The 24568-nt window shown below is 34.5% G+C and overlaps 2 protein-coding genes across 2 annotated transcripts in view; both read right to left on the bottom strand.

Annotated features, from left to right (window-relative positions):
- Positions 1 to 17502, bottom strand: part of LOC139526728 (uncharacterized) — an 89653-nt gene extending 72151 nt beyond the window's left edge. The window contains exon 1 of the mRNA XM_071321891.1: positions 16730 to 17502. Within this exon, the coding sequence (XP_071177992.1) occupies positions 16730 to 17502 (773 nt within the window). The remainder of the gene's footprint in view (positions 1 to 16729) is intronic.
- Positions 17503 to 20845: 3343 nt separating this feature from the next.
- Positions 20846 to 24568, bottom strand: part of LOC139528806 (uncharacterized) — a 53160-nt gene continuing 49437 nt past the window's right edge. Inside the window, exons 30-32 of the mRNA XM_071325011.1 lie at positions 24482 to 24567; positions 22385 to 23571; positions 20846 to 21580 (exon numbers count right to left, since the gene is read on the bottom strand). Coding sequence (XP_071181112.1) covers positions 20986 to 21580; positions 22385 to 23571; positions 24482 to 24567 — 1868 coding nt within the window. The 3' untranslated portion in view covers positions 20846 to 20985. The remainder of the gene's footprint in view (positions 21581 to 22384; positions 23572 to 24481; position 24568) is intronic.

Genomic DNA, 24568 nt, shown 5'->3' with positions numbered 1-24568 from the left:
ATTATGATGTTAAAATTTTGGATTTTATCAATAGAACACTACTTACATGAGGGGGGGGGGGGGGGGGGGGGGGCAAGGGGTTTAACTGTTATGCTGTTATGGTGCAATTTAATTCTTTGTTATCTGTTATTCTGAAAATATATTTGCTGTTATATCTGTTATTGTGATAATATATTTGCTGTTAACTGTTATTGAACATTGGAATGTTAGCATTTTTTTTTTGACAGCCCATATTCGGTAGAAATTGAAGATTATTGGACATTGGGGTCTACCACTAGTAATATGGTGGTCCCGTATTCGGTGAAGGATTTCATTAATATATACCCATCACAGATCATAACATAACATATTAATATCAGTGAGATCCAGGACAATTCCAGTATATCTTATGATTATCCTTTGTAATAAAATCCATTTTTTTTTTGAACATGTATCTTGCTGTTCGGTGTGAGCCACGGCTCTTTGTTGAAGGCTGTATTTAGAATTATTTTTTTTGTACGGGGATAATGTTCCTTGTTTCCTATACATACATATTTAATTCCAGCATTTCTTAATATGCAAAAAGGAAAATATATGGCCAGGGATATCTGATGAAGATCTCAATTAAGAACTACATGTAGGTCTTTACTACCAGTTAACATTTTATATAATAAAGTACACAGACTCAAATCTGTGATTCTTTTCAAAGCAGAACCAAATACATTGTACAATGAAAGTTCAAACCATGTACTGGGTTCCGAAGCTGCACATAACCCATTACAAACAAAGATTTATTTCGTCTTTAAGCCATTGTTCCACTACTAAACTATGTATTCTACTTACTTGTACACTTGGTACACTCAAAAACCTGATAATAAGTTGTTCAAATAAGGCCTTTGAAAATAGTGGAATAATTGGAATGTCAAAATTATTTTGAAGTACTTGATAAATTGCATGCTTATAATTTGTGCTTTTGATTTTTCTACCCTATATACCACTGTGCCTCGTAGTCTCGTAGTCTTATTAAGAAAAAAATCACACACTTCATGCATTGAACATGCATTTAAAAAAAAATCAGAATGCAAATATATATATTCAAACTCTTTCAGGTCATTTTTTAGTAATAACAAACAAAAGAACTATGTCAATTGGACCTGCTTTGATACCATAACTACCCTTAAATTTTTACTAGATATCATTTTTGTCTGCTATAGAGTTTACGTATATTGTCAAGCTATCGGAATTCCAATGGGGACTACCTGTGCACCACTTATTGCGGACCTGTTTCTGTGTTGTTATGAGTTACAATTAATGAAAAAATTCAGCAACGGAAGGGATTGTGCTTGATTTTCATATGATGGAGACATAATCTTTCAATCAGTCCAGGACCTGACTTATTTTAATTTTTCATTTACTGTTATCTGTTTTTGTCCATTTTAATTCCTTGTTATCTGTTATAAGCCAAATCAATTTGCTGTTATGCTGTTATTGGGACTCCCCTTGCCCCCCCTCTTAAATGTATTATACTGAGCTATTTTACACACACAATAAGTATTGCATACACTGTCGAAGCCTATATATATATAATTTAAAGATATGCACAACGGTATACAATATATATATATATATACAACTCGTCTAAACATCAACCCAACAATGTTAGATCTGTAAATTTGCTTTCGCAAATTTTTGGTTCTTCCCTCGCCGGGATTCGAACCCATGGATTCGAACCCATATCTCAGTAGCATGTATTCGAATCACAGCAAGGGAAGAACAAAACATGTGCTTCCGCAAATTAATAGATATAACATTGATAGACTGATATTTAGACGAGTACATACAATATAAATATACCATTATACAATAATATATCCTTAAAGAAGAAAACTTTCGGTCAATATTCTTATGCGAACACTTTTGTGGGGGAAAGGGGAAAGGCTTTATTGCTTGTTGTTCGGTGTGAGCCAATGCTTCGTGTTGAAGACCGTACTTTGACCTATAATGATTTACTTTTATAAATTGTTACTTGAATGGAGAGTGTCCCATAGGCACTCATACCACATCTTCTTATATCTATTGTTTACTTCATTCATTTTTTTATTAATCATCTTCACTTTTGTCTTAAAACAGAGGAGAAAGATACTAAATTGATATTCCAACTCATAAGTCCAAAAACAAACTAACAATTAATGTCACAGCAAAACTAGAGGCTCTCAATTGACACTAACCTGTAGTTTTGAAAATCATGTAAAATACGGTTAAAATCATAATGAATAGAATAAGATACCCCGATAATGATTGAAACTAAGTTTAATTTCATTTGACCCAGTAGTTAAATTAAACGCAGCTCGTCCATGTTAAGCGTTACATTAGTTACTGAAGACCCCATATCATTATTTATATAAGGGTTCAAGTTGTGACCATTTGAAATTGTTTAACAAGTTCCCCATAGACGTCTATATAGTAAACACCTTTGTTCTTTTTTTATTAAGCCTTAGCAGGAAAGTTGGTTGAATTTTCACAAAATACCCTTCCGAAAATTGTGGCCAAGTTAAGTTTTATTTGGCCAAGGAGATTAAGTGGAGAAGATTTTTGAGAAAAAATTAAACACACTTACAACAAAAAATTGTAAATAATTGACTATAAAGGGAAATAACTCTTAAAGGGATCAATTGAATTTTTTGGCCAAGCTGACTTATTTGTAGATCTTGTATGTATAGATCTTACTTTGATGAACATTATTGCTGTTTACAGTGTATCTGTATCTATACACCTGGACAAAAATATTGCCACACTTCAATTGAGTACAATGTAAAATGACATGATTGTAGAATGTGTCTAATTTGGGTTTTATCAAATACTCTTAGTCCGTTTACGTTTTAAAATTGAAGTCATGCTATTGACTTTCTTTTCATTTTTTCTGTATCAGATGTTAAGTTTGCTGTAAAAATTACTTTTTATAAAATGTCGGTATAAAAAACAAGACAAAGCTTGAATAAAATTTTCAGTACAGCTCTAATCATGCGTCTCTGTAGTCTTAATTTTGCCTGAAAGGTAAGTTAATAAAACAAATTCCATTTTAAACCATATAGGGATTAAAAAGTATTTGGCAAAACGCAAATTGTACACATTCTACAATCATGTCATTTTACATTGTTTTCAATGGAAGTGTTGCAATACTTATTTTACAGGTGTATATAATTATATTCAAGATAATAACCCAAAACTTCAAAATTCCCTTAAAATTACAAATTCAGGGACATCAACCCAACAATGGATTGTCTGATCTGTCTGAAATTTACAGAGCAGATAAATCTTAACCATGTTAACCTGATGAACAGTTTGTTTTCAGATTTGCTTTAAATTCTTTATAGTCCAGTCAACCGAAGTTAGAACCTCAAACTCATTGCAACAGAAAATGTTGAAGTTCTAATCTATAATTAAGCCCCATATATACACAGAAAAAGTCCCATAAAATCTAACCTGAGGAAAACTAAAATTTTGCATGTTTAATTTTTTATGAAAAATGAGTCTTTATTTTGTATTTGTTTGTTGATTTCTTAAAACTGATGTAAAATATGAAACTGTGATGGGGTTATAAGTTCGTATTTGACTATATTATATAATCTCCTGCTCATGAAATGTACAAAACCGAAGTGTTATTGGTATTTTTTGTTTTTTTTGTACATTTTTCATTAAAAACATTGCAAATTTATGGCTATGTGAACATTTTGAAAAAATAATGTGAATATTGGTATTGTTTATATCTGTAAATTATATATGTTTAGTATCTACATTGTTTTAAGAAAAGTTAAACCACAAAAAGAAGAATTTATGCGTAATTAGATTCTTTACCTTGACATGCTAAAAAATCTAATAAATGGTCAACTAATGTTTACACATGGAAAAAGGTATTGCAAAACCAAATTCAAATTCAAAAAACACCCTCTATTGTTTTGTGATATAATTTATTGATATAGAACTAGTTAAACATTATTTAAATCTCACCTGAGTTTAATCAAGAAATAAGTTCTAATCTCCACATGCAGCTACTGTACCCGTAAACCATAAAAAAAAGATGTTTTTATCTTCATCGTTTTCAACACTTTAAATAAATAAGTTTGTAAAGTTATGTGATAAAGACCATATAATGGGTCCTCCGCAACTCTCAAAATGCAGCAAGATGACAGATTATCAGCATGAGAGAAGCCGGTATGTCCTGCGACAAATTACACATATTGTTGGTCATTACCATTCCACTATCAGTCGTTTTGTGAATAAAAATCAGGCAACAAATGATGTTGAAGACCTACCGAGATTAGGAAGACCCCCTTAAACATCGGCTAGGGAAAGCCAAGTCTAAGAGTAAGGGTAAGCCAAAAAGAGACCATTTGCAAACAGTACAATCCTAAAAAAGGAGTTGTTGTCATACAGGAGACTTTAAACAAGAACTGTTCGAAATCGATTCATAGCAACTGGTTATCGTGCGAAAAGACCATTTTGGAGACCCTTGCTTACAAACAGACATACAGTGACCCGTATCCAATGGTGCAGAACTCACCAACGTTGGAAATTAGCATCTTGGAGGAAGATTCATTGGTCCAATGAATGTCGGTTTATCTTCCCTGGCATAGTAGTGGTCCGGATTTTAACCATATTATGCATATATGGGTCATTATTCGACATTAAATGTGCCAAAGGACACTCCAGTTCACACGCTTCATGAAATAACAATGCCCGTCACCAGGAAAAGTTGCAATTACCTCAGCAACACATTTGTCGATTAGTGGCAGGCATGGTCTGAACAGGTTAAGAGACGGTTGTCCGTGTGAATGGAGGCTACACGAAGTATTGATTATTTGGCCTAAAACGACCAACCTTGATGTGAATAATCATCTTAAGTTTTATTTTGAAATGTCTGACATTCTATTGTTCGATTACAGTAAAATTTGTAAAATGCAATTGTTTGTACAAAAATTACTTCATCTTGGTATCAAAATTGTGGTTAATTAAAACATCTTTTTGAAACATTTTTTTAATTCGTTTTAGTGGAAATGTTATCATTAACAATGTTTCAATACTATTATACAAATATTTTATCATATGCTATCCAAAAAATTAATCTGATTTTTCAAGGTTTAAAAAATTCAGGTGTTGCAATACTTTTTTTCCATGTCTATATTATGAAATATAGGTATTAGCTTGATAAAAGATATGAAAAAGTAAAATCACAAAAATACTGAACTCAGAGGAAAATCAAATCGGAAAGTCCCTAATCACATGGCAAAATAAAATGAAAAAACACATAAAAACGAATGGACAAGAACTGTCATATTCCTAACTTGGTACAGGCATTTTCAGACACCTTTAGAGTTATACTCTGAAGACAGCTAAATATCAAGAATCAAAACATTCTGTTGAATAGAAGCGGTAAAGTTATACTTTTGTATCAATTTTTATTGATATTTCTGCCTTTTTTGCAGAGTAATCTCCCATATCAATGCAAATCTCCTTGGGATATTTTAAAATCATGATATTTTAATAGTTTTCCTCAAGTTAGACTGTTTTCGTTGTATATTTGGGGAATGATACTAAAGATTATAACTTAAAAATCTTCTGTTGCAATTATTTCAAGGTTATGGTTAAATTTATGCTAGATTGACTGGACTGATTAGTTTTAGAGATATAAGACACAAACTTCATTTACCCCTGTGTTCTATTTTTAGTAAATTTGGCCATGTTGGTTGGCAGGCAAGGTCATTGGACACATTTTTGATTGAGGCCAAGTTTTGTTAAATTTGGCCATAAAGTTTCAGGAGAAGATTTTGGTAATAGATGACAAAAAATTGTAAAAAATCTACTATAAAGAGCAACATTTCCATCAGGGGGCTCGTGGGTATATATTTTTTTTTAATATTGGAATTCGCTATATTTTATCATAAATGAACTTTATCATACCTCATCGTTCATTTAACCTCACAATCTGCCTCCGAAAGAAGCATACATTTTTTTTAATGTCCTTTTTTTTTCGGTTGAACTAAAAGGAGAAATACAGGTAATATCGAAATAAAAAAATAACCTAATTACAGAAATCGCTTAAATTTTACAATTATTTAGTTTATGTACAGCTTATTTGAAAACAATAATAAATCAAAGCGCTGTAAGAACTGTAGGCAGTTAACCAAACACCAAGGCAAACATAATTATGAAATGTGGCAATGTTGCTTCAATTTTCTTTTAAAGATTTAAAAGAACAAACATTAAACATTCATGTATAATTGTACATTTATGTTCATTTAATGAATTAATCATCAAGGCAAATAAGGCCAACCTTAAAAATATGTTTGTTTGCAGTTTTCCGACTGTACCTTCAGACTGAAGGGTCGGTTGGTAGGAAAAATATTTTATTTTATCAGCCAAAATACAGTTTAAACAAGCAGTTACACTAAACAAAAAAAAAAACATTTTAAAACAACAAACACTGGACATGCTGAAAACCAACATCAAATGAACAGGCATTTTCAGATAAAAAACTTTTTAACCAAAACTGAAACTTTAACATAGTGTCATTATCCAATTTATGACATAAAATATGGTATAATTATTAAATACTGGAACACTTATAAACAAGAAATGTCATTATGACTAGAACTGTTTTAAAGAAATATATTCAGACATGTATGCTTCTTGACTAGAATGTTTTCATGAGTAGAGTATTTTCATCAGAAAAATGTAGATATTAAAGATTTATAAGACAATGTATTAAAGAGTGTATTTTTAATATAAAAAAAAATAACCATTGAATCTTCCTCAATTGAAAAAAAAGGCAACTTGAAAAAAAAGTATTAAGACATTCGACTGTTTTCATATTTCATAAAAACAATATTTAATTATATGTGATAAGGTTATATTTTTGCCAGGCTTTAATGAAAACCAAAGAAATCTAAAGTTTGGGGTGAAATCCATAGCACCCCATTAAAAGTAAATGGTCTGTACTGAAATGTTTTTGATGCATAAAAAAAATTGAAAGCATAGCTTCTAAGGACATGTTTTAATTGAATTCACACAGGCGACACAGTTTGGGTATATTTAATATTGTAAGAAAGAGAATAATTGCAATGAGCGGGGCAGCCCACCTTATCCTAAAGGAGCATACTCATTGCAATCGAAGATAGATTTAATATAGAGAGAGTATATTTATTTTTAAAGCTAACCATTCATTTTCTCTACATCTTTGTGTAGTTAGGGTTGCTTCTTATTGATTTGGCATGATCTATATCCATTAACATTTCAAATGAGCCCTTCCTCCGTACAGGCGTGTTTACAGATATCCATGAAGATTTAAGTCACAGAGGAGTGGTTTCATCTTTGTCGTCTTCACAACGATTTGTAGAAAATATGCCATACTTCAAGCTGCTGTCGAATTATTTAACCACTGAAATTGGTTCCATAAAGTCAGGCTCCACAGATTCTGTACCCGATATGTTTGAGACAGAATGGTTATCGTGTCAGTTATGAATATCCGCTGCATCATCGTCAATGATATTATCACACATCATTACATGTGCCTGAATCTGTATAAACAGTTTACTAATAAACTTTTTTGTTTGTTATTTGTCTTAAAATTGACACGAGACGACAGCGTAAAGTACTCCTCCGTGACTTCATGGATACCTGTAAACAATTTCCATGTGCTTTATCATTAAATGGTCACATGAACGCTTGACGGGAAGCTAATAAAAACCGAACCTGAAATGCATAATTGACCCAGACTTTAAATCATTTCCGGAAAGGACCCAAAGTTCCGGATCACGTCAATAGAAGTATTAAAAAAAAATTCTTCAAATTTAAAGCAATAAAATTTTCACAGTCGGGAGTATTTTCAAGGGTCGGTCGGTAAACTGCAAACAAACAATATTTTAATTTAAGCCCAATTCATATTTTATCAAGGTTTTCAATAGCAACGTATATATCAAGTATATTTTTTTTCCATGGTCATGAGTCTCGAGTCAGCAGTGGTACAAATTCGCAATGATTGCAATTCTTCTAGTTGATCGTAATTGTTCGTATTAGTTGACTGTTAGTATTTCAAGTTGACTTTAGTACGAGCTTGTAAAAGTATGAACGGTGTTATGTCTAGCAAAGTGATATGCATATGTGACGCCTATGAGATTGACCTTGTATGTCATTCAATCTATTTGAAATGACAAACAGGAATGAATATGGTTTAGCAGTTGGTATCTCAATCTTTTACAAGTTCTCAAAACACACACAAGAGGGTGTGAGTGACCCTAGGGACTACCCCTATTTTTCATTTGATTTTTTATATTGTCCCATACATGAATATATATGGTTTAGGGGTGGGGGACCCCAGTGACTTCCCCTATATTTCATTTGATTTGTTATATTGTCCAATACATGAATATATATGGTTGAGGGATGGGGATCTCATCTGTTTCCAAGTTATCAAACAGGATTGGGCAGGGTGACCCTTAGGACTCTCCCTATATTTCATTTGATTTATTCTTTTGTCCCATACATGAAAATATATGGTTTAATTTAAGGTTAGGATCTCGACTGTTTCTAAGTTCTCAAACAACAGGAGGGGTGGGGTGACCACAGGGACTTCCCCTGTATTTTATTTGATTTGCTATTTAGTCCCATACATGAGTATATATGGTTACGTGGTGAGGATCTCGACTGTTTCCAAGTTCTTAAACATGAGGGTGCAGTGACCCTACTGGCCTAGGAACTCCCCCTATAATTCATTTGATTTTTTATACTGTCCAATACATGAATATATATGGTTTATTGAGGGGATCTCAACCGTTTTTAAATTCTCAAACAGGAAGGGGTAGAGTGGCCCCACGAACTCCACCTATATTTCATATGATTTGTTATATTGTCCCATACGTGAATATACATGGTTTAGGGGCGGGATCTCGACCGTTTCCAAGTTCTCAAACAGGAGGGGTGGGATGACCCACAGGGACTCCCCCTATATTTCATTTGATTTATTATATTGTCCCATACATGATTATATATGGTTTAGGGGTGGGGATCTCGACTGTTTCAAAGTTCCCAACCAGGAGCGGTGGGGTGACCCCAGGGACTCCCCCTGTATTTTATTTGATTAGGTATATAGTCCCATACATGAATGTATATGGTTGAGAGGTGGGGATCTCATCCGTTTCAAAGTTATCAAACAGGAGGGAGTAGAGTGCCCCAAAGGACTCTACATACATATAATTTGCTTACATTCAGGTATCATATAATCTAGTTGCACTATATGTGTAAAAATTGAGAAAAAAATACCCATTTGGTAATATGTTTACACTTTAAAAGCATCTTACTTGCTTTACCAACATTTATTACTGATAAAGAAAATTTATACTGTCACCAGGACCATATATATTGTAAGATATACTGTTCTCAGCTGTCACAAAGACTCACATTGTATTGGATTTTGACATTAAAATTTGTCAAAAAGTAAATTTGAGTTTCCTATGGATACCTATGGATACCTATGGATCTTCTGTTGCACCATTATATTCTGCTCTACTTCATCATCATTGTATTTAATTGTACGTTTCTCACATTTTCAGTACAAAATATTTCTGTTTTTTCATTCTTTTACATATATCTTTTGGTTTTCATTTCTAGTGTTTATATTTATTTACCATGTCCGATTTTTTTAAAAGTTCAAAGATTGCAAAACCCGGAATTACCCATATCCGCTTCCGGAATCGGATCCAATATTAGAATTTTCTTTTCATGTCAGCCATTTTGTTTTCAATGTTGTTTTTGTCAGATGGAAGTACACCACTAATTAATGACCCCATTGCTTTCTATGTTAAATTCCTCAATTTCGAGTGGTCACAGCTCTTTTATCTTAAGTTCAAATAAAGTGACAATCATTGCATGTCAAAGCAACACCTTCTGGTGTCCTGTACTAAAAAAAATCAACATACCTTACATTGCATATAAGAAAGAACTGGTTCCCGGAACTTCGGATGTACCAAAACAGGTACTTCCGATCTGACAAAAAGGCAAAATGTACCCTCCTTTTTAAATTTCATGCCATTTTTTTATTATTCAAATTTACCAGTCAAAAATGTTCTGCAATGATCATGTAACCATTGTAACCTGATTTCCCATGTATGTAACCATTGTAACCAGATTCCCCATGCATGTAACCAATGTAACCTGATTCTCCATGCATGTAACCATTGTAACTAGATTCTCCGTGCATGTAACCAGATTTCCCATGCATGTAACCATTGTAACCTGATTTCCCATGTATGTAACCATTGTAACCAGATTCCCCATGCATGTAACCATTGTAACCTGATTCTCCATGCATGTAACCATTGTAACCTGATTTCCCAGGTATGTAACCATTGTAACCTGATTTCCCACGTATGTAACCATTGTAACCTGATTTCCCATGTATGTAACCATTGTAACCAGATTTCCCATGTATGTAACCATTATAATCACATTGACCCCTGTTTCTCCATGTATGTAACCAAACCTGTTTTGTCATGCAAAGGGTTGTCATGGTAACGGGGATTGCATGGGTGTAACCAGTGTAACCAATGTAACCATTAGGTGAAGGAAAGTTACAAATAGACTGGGGAAATTATGAATGATTTATGATAGTTTGTATGGGTGTAACCAATGTAACCAATGTAACCATTATGTCAATGGGGGTTACAAAACAAGATACCTATATTCAGGTGCACATTTTGTGCCTTATATGTTCTGGCCGGGCCTGAATTAGTGGTGTTACACCAGATACGATTTTACGCGAATTTACACATTATTTGTCTGCGATTTTCTGTATAAAGCTAGCGGTTGAACAAAATGAACATCGCTGTGATGAATAATAATGCTAAAACAAGTTTTGAGATCGTTTATTAGGAGACTTTGGTAAAAAGGTTTGCAAAGTTATTTTTTTATTTCCTCTCAAGTCGTGCATGTTGAGCGTAGCTATTTACCAAGTCGAAAGTCCGACTGCAAAAGTGGAAGTTCGCAGACCTCGGACAACCGCTAATTGAACCCCTGCCTCCAAATTGAAAAGATACAAAATTTCGTCTTATAATTTAAAATTGCCGCCAACAGCATGAACAGTGGAACTTATTTTAAGAATACTGACGTAGTTGACTACGTATTGACGACAAACAACATTCCTACGACTTTTGCCATTTGGGGAATCTAAACTTCTTTTCGGCGATGAAACATTTCATACATTTGTTCTTTGACAGCTTAGCCAATAAGGGGATAAAAACTACATAAAGATTCCTAATGTGCCCTACTTCCTATGTGCAACTTCAAAACTTTTGGATAAATCGACGATCATTTAAGGTTTTTCTGATCATATTTTTTGTAATCAAGAATTAAAATTATGAAAAAACTGTCCAATTAGTTAATAATAACAATGGCACATATTTCAGCATTTATTGGGTAGAACACAAATCTAGGGTGCTCGCATAAGGCAGATTAACTGCCTAAAAATATAGGTCACCGATGTGTTAAAAAAGATATTTCAATTTTAATGCCAAAAAATGGCATTTTTTTCACCAAAGGGAGATAATTTGGAGATTTTTCAATGATATAAACATTTTAAAAGTCATCCGGGGCCAAACCGAATCGATTTTTTTGGTTGATTTTTGAACCAAATCATAGTGTAATAATTAAATTTGTAATGAAAAAAACAAATGTTTAATTTTTTGCCGACATTTTTGTACCCGCGAGGGCCAATATACAATTTTGGTCAAGTTGACTTATTTGTAGATGCTGGTTGGCAGGCAGGGTCTTCGGACATATTTCTTTTTAAAACTAGATATCTAGTGCTGATTGTCGCCAAGTTTGGTTAAATTTGTCTCAGGTGATCAGAAGACTTTTGTAAAAGATTACAAAAATTTAGGAAAAATTGTTAATTTGTGCTTTAAAGGGCAATAACTCCAGTTTGGTCATGATGACTTATTTGTAGATCTTACTTTGCTGAACATTATAGTTGTTTACAGTTTATCTTTATCTATAATAATATTTAAGTTAATAGCCCCAAACTGCAAAATTTCCTTAAAACTACCAATTCAGTGGCAGCAACCGAACAATGGCGTATCTGATTCGTCTGATAAACTGCTGGAAAGATAAATCATAACCTGATGAACATATATACTCATTGTCAAATTTGCTCCAAACACTTTGGTTTCAGAGATACATGTACAAGCCAAAATCTACATTTTATCCGCATGTTCAATTTTTGGTCAAGGTTGTCATCTTGGTCGGTTGGCCGGGTCATCGGTCACATTTTTTTAATTTAGATACCCAATGATTATTGTGGCCATGTTTGGTTAAATTTAGCCCAGTAGTTACAGAGGAGGAGATTTTTTGAAAAGTTAACGGGCAATGGACGACAGACTTTGCTGAACATTATAGTTGTTTACAGTTTATCTTTATCTATAATAATATTTAAATTAATAGCCCAAAACTGCAAAATTTCCTTAAAACTACCAATTCAGTGGCAGCAACCGAACAATGGCGTATCTGATTCGTCTGATGAACTGCTGGAAAGATAAATCATAACCTGATGAACATATATACTCATTGTCAAATTTGCTCCAAACACTTTGGTTTCAGAGATACATGTACAAGCCAAAATCTACATTTTATCCGCATGTTCTATTTTTGGTCAAGGTTGTCATCTTGGTTGGTTGGCCGGGTCATCGGTCACATTTTTTTAAATTTAGATACCCAATGATTATTGTAGCCATGTTTGGTTAAATTTAGCCCAGTAGTTACAGAGGAGGAGATTTTTTGAAAAGTTAACGGGCAATGGACGACAGACGACGACGATGGACGACAAGTAATGAGAATAGCTCGTATGGCCCATTGGACCAGGTGAGCTAAAAATGAAAAATGAAAGACAAAAACCAGTACACAAAACTAAAGAATGGGCAACTCGAACCCCATCAAAAACTGGGGATGATCTCAGGTGATCCAGGAGAATAAGCAGATCCTGATCCACATTGGCACCAGACGTGTTTATCATGCAAGAACAAGCCAATTTGCAATTTTAATTAAGTATGACGCAATTCCAGGACATTTTTTTTATATTTTAACGTCACAACTTCCTCGTTCAATATATAGCGTCCTTGTAAGCAGCAACCCTCTGTAAAAACATAATCGGAAATGCAAGCTCTGGAACAGGTTTTCAAAGGGGAGATATATATACTACATATGCAAATGCTGCAGGAATGTTGCTACTTAGAATTGAAAAATTCTCAATTAAGAGGCCAGTAACACATTTACCAATCTCATTAAAAACCAATGTTCTGATACGCTACATTTCCCTTTCAGATGTTAGGGGAGTGTAGCGAATCAGAACATCGGATTTTAATGAGATTGCACATATACATCTTACAATTATTCCATATATCGAACATAGTTGACCTATTGCCTATGGTATACAAGAAACAGACCAAACCTTACCTTAAAAACTTCGTGAAAATGAGGTTAAGATCAGCGTATACATGACAGACAGAAAGACATGTACACCTTACAACGATTTTATCATACAATAAACAAAATAAAGTTGACCTATTGCTTATTTTCTATACACAGTTTTAATTTAAAAGATACGTCGACATGGTTTGAAAATATAAATAATTACACCATTACAAACACAATTACATTTAAATAAATACATAAAAGGACAAACACCATTACAAACTAAATCCCTATTTCATATTCTAATTTTCGAATTTACCCATCAGTGAATTTCAGATAAAAATAAACGCATAAAAAAAGGTACATTCATGTGACACACAGTTTAAAATTTTATTGTGGTGTCGTTAATTAATGGTAGGTGTCAGTTGTTATTCTGTGGTTTACATGTTGTAATGTACATTTATATTATCTAATCAAAGATTCAAATAATTCAAGAAATACTGTGTGGTATACCATCGGCTACATGTGGTATGGGGTTTGCTCATTGTTAAAGGTTGTATAGTTACCCATGATTGCTTACACTGTGACCCACGTTCTTTGCACGGTTGAGTTGTATCATAGGCAATCAATCCACATCTCATAAATTTTGATATAAGATTGAAATAATTCAAGAAATACAAATCGCTAACATTTATAATATTGGCAAGTTGGTGTTCTTCTAGTAACAGAAGTAACAAAAGTTCCTCTAATGGAATTAGAGTGAAAGAGTAGAACGACCCCACGCTGACGCTATGCCATGACCTAAAAAACACTGCCCCGATATTCGGAGGATAAAATAATTCAAAGCGTTTACTGTTAATGAACCGGTCGGTGTGGTAAACAAGAGACAATTTATATAAAAAATTTGTAAGGGTTCCGCGGAACCCAGTGTCTCGCCTACTTTTGCTGTAAATCGCAGGCTCAACAAAAATGAGGAAAAAAAATCAATAAAAATATTCCTCTTGATACTATTGTAAGAAGCTTCTGTCCAAGTTTGGTAAAAATTTAGGATATTTAATGAATCTAATAAATGTTTTGAAAACTTTAACTGCAGACTATATGTAATGTTAACTGGAAGAAAATCTAAGTCCATTTAAAAGTATAATACAGAAAAAATGGAGTTATCTTTTTACAAAATTTATTTTTTGATACTATCTTATGATCATAAATAAGCTTCTGTCCAAGTTTGGTACAAACCCAGGATAGTTTAAGGAAGTTATTAAAATTTTAAAAACTTTAACCACAGAGTGAATGTTATGTTTCCCCGCAGAAAAACTAAGTCCATTTAAAAGTAAAATACGGAAAAAAATGATCTATTTTTTTACAAAATTTACTTCTGGATACTATCTTATGATCATAAACAAGCTTCTGTCCAAGTTTGGTACAAACAAAGGATAGTTTAGGAAAGTTATTAAAACTTTAAAAACTTTAACCACAGAGTGAATGTAATGTTTCCCCGCAGAAAAAAACTAAGTCAATTTATAAGTAAAATACGGAAAAAATGGAATTTTATTTTTACAAAATTTACATCTGGATACTATCTTATGATCATAAACAAGCTCCTGTCCAAATTTGGTAGAAATGCAGTATAGTTTAAGAAAGTTATTAAAATTTCTAAAACTTTAACCACAGAGTGAATATTTGTGGACGACGCCGCCGCCGCCGACGACGACGACACCGACGGAATGTAGGATCGCTTAGTCTCGCTTTTTCAACTAAAGTCGAAGGCTCGACAAAAACAATCGTTGCTGTGGTACCACAGGAAAATATTGTATTATATATGGTCGAACGTAGAATTATCCTGCCGAAATGAGTAGGTCTAAACACAGTCATCTCTAACAAAACGAGGTAGTTGTACTGACTCACAATAAAGCTGATCAATTAAAAAATACTACAAGATTTGTTTACTCTTAACTTAGACTTGAGCTCATTGTGCAAGAAAGCACCATTACCTTCGTCTGACAAATGAACATCATTCCTGAACAAATATTAGCCATGCACCTGATTATCTGCTAAGTGCAATTAGTTAAGGGGAAATGTCTCCAAAACTCAGGAGAAATTTGGTGAAACCTGACAGACTGACATGTACACCTTACAATCATAACATGCTTTAAATAAAGTTGACCTTTTACAGTTTCTAAGAGACAAACTAAACCAGCAAAACTGAAGATTGACCATTATGAACCATGACTGAAATGAAGTCACGGGCAGATGATAACTTCCTATCATGATTTTCTTGATAGAGGGTTGCTGCTCACAAGGAAGCTATTAAACCAAGAGTTCCAAATGGTGAAGTTGAAATCATCCCTTCGTAAATTTTACGGACGCCATCACGAGTTGGTTGACCGTTATGAAATAACCGTTTCACAAATGATATCGGATATGTTCCTTACATCGTAACTACAATCCCCTTCCCTTTCATGAATGTGACCTACCGAATTAGACTATTTACCGGATTTGTTATCACATAAGCAACACGACGGGTGCCGCATGTGGAGCAGGATCTGCTTACCCTTCCGGAGCACCTGAGATCACCCCTAGTTTTTTGGCGGGGTTCGTGTTGTTTATTCTTTAGTTTTCTATGTTGTGTCGTGTGTGCTGTTGTTTGTTTGTCTTTTTCATTTTTAGCCATGGCGTTGTCAGTTTGTTTTAGATTTATGAGTTTGACTGTCCCTTTGGTATCTTTCGTCCCTCTTTTTCCAGACAGACATACACACCTTACAATGACGCCATACACCAAATATAGTTCACCTTCTGATAAAAGTGTAAGGAAAACAGACCAAAAATCAATTAAAAATTAACAATAAGCAGTACATTGTAAAAATGAGATCAAGGTAAAAAATAAAACGCGCCAGACTTACAACTACAGAGACGTGCAAAAAGTATTCGGTCACAATGGCGTCATGTTTACATTTCAAAACGAAAGTTGTAAAGTTCATGCTTGCACTGTAAATAAATCAACCAATGAAATACAACAAAAATAAAAACTTACCTCTAATACTTTGTTAAGTGTCCTTTTAGCCTGATTACATTTAATATCCTTTTCGGAATCGACTTGTATAAGCACTGAATATAGGCAGGGGAATACTGACCCCAAATACGGTGGATTTCTTGGAATAATTCATTTTTAGATTTAATCATCCCAGTACGTGTTTGAAGTTTTCTTTTTACATGTAACCAAACGTTTTCGATTATATTTAAGTCAGGGGACTGTGCAGGCCAGCTCATACCGGTTATTCCGTTCCGAGCTACAAACTCTTGGGTGGACCGTGCACGATGGACAGGGGCGTTGTCATCCTGGAATAAATAATTTCCTCCCGGAAAATGCCGAGCTATCACTGGCCACAAATGTTCATCAAGTATTTCTTGATATTTGACAGCATTAATATTGCCTTCTACAGGAGTAAGTGTACCGACGCCATTCCAGCAAATACAACCCCAAATCATGACTTGATATTTAGTTTGTGAAGTCCGCGGTTGCACAAGGTCCGGTCTCCACCCCTCGTCTCTTTTTCGCCATACGTACACACGTTCATCATGTCCAATCATGATTTTACTTTCATCAGAGAAAATAACCTTTTTCCAGTTGTTATTAACTGTCCATCTCCTTTTTTCTCTGCACCATGCAAGTCTTTTTTTCCGATTGACTTCCCGGATCACGATTTTTTTCTTATTTACACACCTGTGATACCCATGTTTATGTAAATGGTGCTGGATGGTACGTTTAGACACGGGAACACAATTTTCCTCATTAAACTTGTTTGTTATGTCACATAAAGAGCTCCTCCGACTTGTCTTTACAATGCGTTCAAGCTTGCGGTAGTCGCGTGGTTTTACAAACAATGGTCGGCCACTTCTAGGTTTATTCTCCTCAGAACCCGTGTCTAAAAATTTTCGAACATTGTCAATAACTGTTGACTTGGGAATTCTAAGTATGTCAGCGATTTTTCGGCGAGAAAATCCATTCTGGAACATTTCCACAATCATGTTTTTGACATCTGTTGACAGTTCCTGACCTTTTCTACCCATCTTTGTTATTTTACTTGTTTTAACGAAACTACAATGGCAGACGACAACAAACGTCACATGACGGTAGCCCATGTGATGCACAACGCTAAAAGACTAGTACAGTAATACTCAGTGACGTGATTGACGTGGGGCAAGGCCATTTAAAAGTCGGTCACCTGTACAAACGTAAACACGACGCCATTGTGACCGAATACTTTTTGCACGTCTCTGTATATTGAAAAAGAATGTGTCCACAGTACATGGATGCCCCACTCGCACTATCATTTCCTATGATCAGTGGATCGTTAAATCGGGTTAAAATATTAGTTTGGCATGAAAATTAGAAAGATAAACCATAGGGAACATGTGTACTAAATTTAAAGTTGATTAGACTTCAACTTCATCAAAAACTACCTTGACCAAAAAAACTGTATCCTGAAGTTGGACAGACAGACGAACGAAAGGACGCACTGACCAGAAAACATAATGCTCCTCAACTATCGTCGGTGGGGTATACAGAATTTCATACACCAAATATAGTTAATCTATTGCATTTACTTTAACTGAACCACGAAAATGAGGTCAAATCAGCTGACACCTGCCAGATGGTCATGTTCAACTTACAATCATTCCATATACAAAATATAGTAGACCTATTTATTGCTTTTAGTATCAGAGATATGAACTTAACCACGAAAATTTAACCTTGTTCACTGCATGCTGATCCATGAAATGTGATCAAGGTCAAATGAAAACTGTCGGACAGGCACGATAACCTCGCATAATATGCACATACCAAATATAGTTATCAAATTACTCTTAATAAGAGAGAATTCTATTTATCTTATTTATCTTTATTGGCATGATGTTTTCTGTTCTGTGCGTCCATTCGTCTGTTTGTCCGTCCGTCTGTCCCGCTTTAGGTTAAAAGTTTATCGATGTAGTTTTTGATGAAGTTGAAGTCCAATCAACTTGAAACTTAGTAGTCATGTTCCCTATGATATGATCTTTCTAATTTAATGCCAAATAAGTGATTTTACCTTATTTTCAGAGTCCACTAAACATTAACTAGAGGCTCTAAAGAGCCTGTGTCGCTCACCTTGGTCTATGTGAATATCAAACAAAGGTCGCAGATAGATTCATGACAAAATTGTGTTTTGGTGATGGTGATGTGTTTGTACATCTTACTTTACAATTATCTATTTCTATAATGAACTTGGCCCAGTAGTTTCAGTGGAAATTGTAGGTATTTACAAATTTTATGAAAATTGTTAAAAATTGACTATAAAGGGAAAAAAATAACTCCTTAGGGGGTCAATTGACCGTTTTGGTCATGTTGACTTATTTTTATGTCTTACTTTGCTGTACATTATTGCTGTTTGTAGTTAAACTCCATCTATAATAATATTCAAGATAATAACAAAAAACTGCAAAATTTCCTTAAAATTACCAATTCAGGGGCAGCAACCTAACAACGGGTTGTCTGATCCATCTGAAAATTCCGGGCAGATAGATCTTGACCTGAAAAACAATTTAGCCGCAGTGAGATTTGATCTAAATGCTTTGGTTTTTGAGTTATAAGCCAAAAACTGCATGTTACCCCTATGTTCTATTTTTAGCCATGGAGGCCATCTTGCATGGTTGGCAGGGTCACCCGACACAATTTTTAACTAAATTCCCCAATAATGATTGTGGCCTAGTTTGGTTCAATTTGGTCCAGTAGTTTCAGAGAAGATCTTTGTAAAAGATAATTAAGATTGACGAAAAATGGTTTAAAATTGACTATAAAGGGCAATAACTCCTAAAGGGCTCAACTGACCATTTCGGTCATGTTGACTTATTTGTAAATCTTACTTTGTTTAACATTTTTGCTGTTTACAGTTTAATTCTATCTATAATAATATTCATGATAATAACAAAAAACAGCAAAATTTCCTTAAAATTACCAATTCAGGGACAGCAACCCAACAACAGGTTGTCAGATTCATCTGAAAATTTCAGGGCAAATAGATCTTGACCTGATAAACAGGTTTACCTCCATGTCAGATTTGCTCTAAATGCTTTGGTTTTTGAGTTATAATCCAAAAACTGCATTTTACCCCTATGTTCTATTTTTAGCCATGGCGGCCATCTTGGTTGGTTGGTCGGGTCACCGGACACATTTTTTAAACTAGATACCCTATTAATCATTTTGGCCATGTTTGTTTAAATTTGGCCAAGTACATGTAGTTTCAGAGGAGAAGATTTTTGTAAAAGTTTACAGACGACGGACGACAGACTCTGGACGCCGGACGCCAAGTGATGAGAAAAGCTCACTTGGTCATTTGGGCCAGGTGAGCTAAAAATTATAGTGCGGCTTGAGCACTTTCACGCTTCAGGTTAAGTTTTTGGTCGAGGTAGGTTTTGATGAAGTTGAAGTCCAATCAACTTGAAACTTATCACTCATGGTACCTATGATATGATCTTTCTAATTTTAATGCCAAATTAGAGATTATTCCTTATTTTGACGGTCCACTGAACATAGAATATGATAGTGAAGATGGGGCACTTGTTTACTTGGGAAACATTTTTGTTTAACAAGAAGTCACTTAACTATGAAAATGAGGTCAAGGACAATGGACATATGACAAATGGAAACTTTGAAACATAAGAAATCTATATACAAAATTAATATGTTGTGATGTTACACTATTGTTTCAGATAAGGGTGAAGGTTTGGTATCATTAAAACGTTGCATCTGTCCCAAGTCAGGAATCTGAAGTACAGTAGTTGCTTTTTGTTGATGATGTTATAAGTGTTTCTCGTTTCTCATTTTTAATATAGATTAGACCATTTGTTTTTCAGTTGGAATAGTTTCAAACCAGTAATTTTTTGGGGCCCTTTTTAGTTTACTGTTTGGTGCAAGCCTAGATTCAGTGTTGAAGACAATACCTTGAACTATAATGGTTTACTATTATAAATTGTGACTTGGATGGAGAATTGTCTCATTGGCACTCATGACACATGTCCCTATATCTATTGGAAAGATCCAGGCCTTCTACCTTCTGAAATATTAAGCTTTTAAGAAGTTAACCTAGCTAATGCTGCCGGCAGATCAGTATCCCTACATGTCCCTATATCTATTGGAAAGATCCAGGCCTTCTACCTTCTGAAATGTTAAGCTTTAAGAAGTTAACCTAGCTAATGCTGCCGGCAGATCAGTATCCCTACATGTCCCTATATCTATTGGAAAGATCCAGGCCTTCTACCTTCTGAAATATTAAGCTTTAAGAAGTTAACCTAGCTAATGCTGCCGGCAGATCAGTATCCCTATATATGTCAAAGGAATATCAACTATATGTTTCAATAAATGATATTCATATGAAATGCATCTTAATCTACTTTATTTCTTTATGAACATAATATAAATGTATTAGTGGGACAAATATTTAGAGTCGTTTGATTATTATGTATCTTTATCTTTCCTAGTTCAATATTATCAAGCAATATACAAGTCTTCAGTGGTTAGTTACCATCTGATGGTTTGTTTGCTCCCTTCCTGGAACTTATTTCTATAGCTTGGTCACCTTTGGTTGGCATATTTGAAGGAACTTTAAGAGGCGAGACCATCTCAATTTGCCCATATTCCTCATGACTGCTGTCAACGAGATATCTGGAGAAACCATAGTTTGGTTGTGTGTCCCTATCATTTTCACCATTCTTCATCATTAACGGCTTGTGGTGTGGAGCCTTTTCACCAATTTTTGAAGTCAAGGCAGAGACAGGTTCCAGTGTTTTAGTAAATCTGTCCATGGTTTTCTCAGACATCAACACAATTCTGTCTGCAGTTTCAGGGCTGTTATTTGTCTGGCCGTCTGCTTTCTCATCAATTGATTCACCAATGCCAACATTAATTTCTCGAGCAGCACTTTGTGGGATATGATCTCTACCAATGCAAACATTAATCTCTCGAGCGGTACATGGGGGAATAAGATCTTTTCCAAAGCCACCATTAATATCTTTGACAGTATGTGAGGGGACAAGGTCTTCAGTTGAACTTGCAGATGATGGTCTTATAAATCTCCCTTTCTTTTGACCAAGGACCTCACTACCAAAACTCCTGAAAATAAATTAGAATCATGAATAAACTGCAAAGTGATGTATCCCTTAGAAATTAAAAATACTCTGGTATAGAAACTAGAGGCTCTCAAGAGCCTGTATCACACACCTGACTCTACTTGGGTTTTTGAAATCATATAAAAACGGATAAAATTTGTCCTTCAGGCCAGGTGAGTTAAAAAGGAGATGGATGTGTGGCAACTAAAAGCTAAATGAACAGATTTAAACATTGTACATTTTCCTAGCCTATGCAATTGCTATCTTGACCTTTAATTTTAATACCTCATTCTTTTAAACATTTGAATGAACTTCAACTTCGTCTGGTATATTAAATTATAATCCTGGTACCTTTGATAACAAGTTATACCATTATCTACACTTGCTTCTGAATTGAACTTTAATTTTACTTTTCTCATATCTGAATGGATAATAAAACAATATTTATACAGATGAGAGAAAGGATGTGAGGTAGACCATGTTCCAAGCAATAAACATTTTCTAAAAATTGGTTAAAGTTTAAATGAAAAAAGGCCTGACTATTTAAAAAATATATGTTATCATATATTTAAAAAAAAGAGGCAATAAAATCAAAAACCAAAAATGTACTCCTCTGAGTAAAAGTGATTATAATTTTAGGGATGATTAGAAATTCCTCTCACAGCCACATTATTTTTGTCTCATGAAAATTACAATTATTATAACAGTTCTAACTCATGTGATGCCACAGTGATGGAACCTCATTTACCTGTCCCTTGGAACCTCCAGACCTAAACTCAATACCTCTTACCTACAGACTAAAACATACCATGTATTAGATCCAGGATCTATTTTGTTTGGTCGTTTCTTCTTGTAGTACCGTCTGATTAACATGAAACACATCACCAGAGTCAGTAAAACTGCAAAGGTCAACAAGATTGTCTTGACAACATTCAAGTTACATTTCTGGTACCCAATCAAATCCTCACAATCATAGAACACAGAACAGGGATTAGAATCACATTCATTTATATCTGTCTGACACCACTCATCAGTATAACCACGGTCACATTTACAGGAATATTTCTCAAAACTGGAAGCTCGTTCAATGTCATCACATTCTGTCGATGTTTTGTTCAGGCAGTTACCATGGACACAGGGTGCAATTAAGATGTAAACCTTGACCTCTAGGTTTTTGGTTGTGTATCTGGCTTGATCATATCCCCTGGCTGGAAAAACTGTTCTCCCATAGAATGTTTTGTCCACTGAAAAACTCAGTTTTAATTTCTTTTTAAGTATGCCATGAAACTGGACAGGTTCAAAGGTAAAGTTACTGAGTAAAGTATTGTTAATTCTCATTGTGTAGTTTATTTCATTAATAGAAGGATCGACAAAATCAACATCCAAGAAAGTCACATGTCCCAAATCATACTTTTTTGTAACATTTCCATCCAATAAAATTTGAACTGATTTCAAACCTTTGCCAGGAATTTCTATTTCTTCAAATTTTAAAGCTGATTCAAACGGCAAAAGCACTGGAGCATCATTTATAGGAGCAATGTTAATTGTTATATTTCTGGTAGCAGACAGTGGATGGAATGGGGGCAATAGTCCTGTTTCCACTACTTTAACAATGATAAAGTCAACTCCATTATAATTACTATCTGGAAGATAATAAATTGTCCCATCTGTTGTAATATTGGCTTGTCCATGGATTGGTTGCTGAAGAACTGTGAATTCTACATCATCTGATTCACTGTCTACATACTGTATAACCCCCTGTCCATTCTTATCCTGGAGGTCATCCATGTCTTCACTCACAAATAGTTCTGATGTAGTGATACGAGGTGGTGTGTTGGGTGCTTTCCTCGACATCACCATTAATGACCACATTCTGGGTAATGGTACACTAGTGGGTAATGGTACACTGGTGGGTAATGGTACACTGGTGTGGGAAGATCTTTTCTTTCTCGTTGAAGGTCCAGTTGTTGTCTTTGAGAATACTTCTTTACATGCCTATATTAATAAGAAGAAAAAAACCAGGTTGTAATGAGAAGGCTATTCAAGTTCTTTCAATTCATTGCACTAAGGATTTTGAGATAACTGATGGATTTCATAAATAAAGCATATATAGATATAAGAAGATGTGGCATGAGTGCCAATGAGACAACTCTCCATCCAAGTCATACTTTGTAAAAGTAAACCATTATAGGTCTTCAACACAGAGCCCTAAAATATGACCAGTGTAAAACCATTCAAACAGGAAAACCAATGGTCTATTAAATATATAATTTTTTTTTTTATATAAAGTCAGTATTTACTAAAGAAAGAAAATAATTTTGTGTTTGAAGGCCAATGCATTGGTATGTGAAATCTAATGTGTGAGGAAATTAGTTTTCAAGATAGACAAAACAAGTGAAACTGCGAGCTGCTGCTCACTGATGATACCCCCGTCCCAAGTGGATAATATTAATAGTGTAAAAATATGCAAGTGTTCGGTAAACAGGAAGTTGTCGAGTAATGAATCTGAAAACGCATCACACGGTATAGCTGACTTATATAAATCCTGAAACCAAATTTCAGAAATCCTTTTATTGTAGTTCCTGAGAAAAATGTGACGAAAATTTTCAACTTGGCTATCATGTGTAAAGTCATACAAGTGTTCGGTAAACAGGAAGTTGTCAAGTGATCAATCTGAAAACACATCAAACGGTATAGCTGACTTAGATAAACCCTGAAACCAAATTTCAGAAATCCTTCTATTGTAGTTCCTGAGAAAAATGCGACGAAAAATATTCATGGGACGGACGGACTGACGGACTGACTGACTGACTGACTGACAGACTGACGGACCGACAGACCGAGGTAAAACAGTATACCCCCCTTTTTTAAAGCGGGGGTATAATAAAAAAGCAGATCTACTAACCTGTGTAGTGAAAACTTTGTTGACGAAGTCTGTTTTATCTTCTACATCATTACAAGTGTCAGTAGGGTGCTTCCATAATTGATCATC

This window comes from Mytilus edulis, chromosome 6, assembly GCF_963676685.1.
Source record: "Mytilus edulis chromosome 6, xbMytEdul2.2, whole genome shotgun sequence".
Taxonomy (NCBI): domain Eukaryota; kingdom Metazoa; phylum Mollusca; class Bivalvia; order Mytilida; family Mytilidae; genus Mytilus; species Mytilus edulis.
Note: the sequence above shows the minus strand (reverse complement) of the source record. Positions and strands in the feature narration are given on the sequence as shown.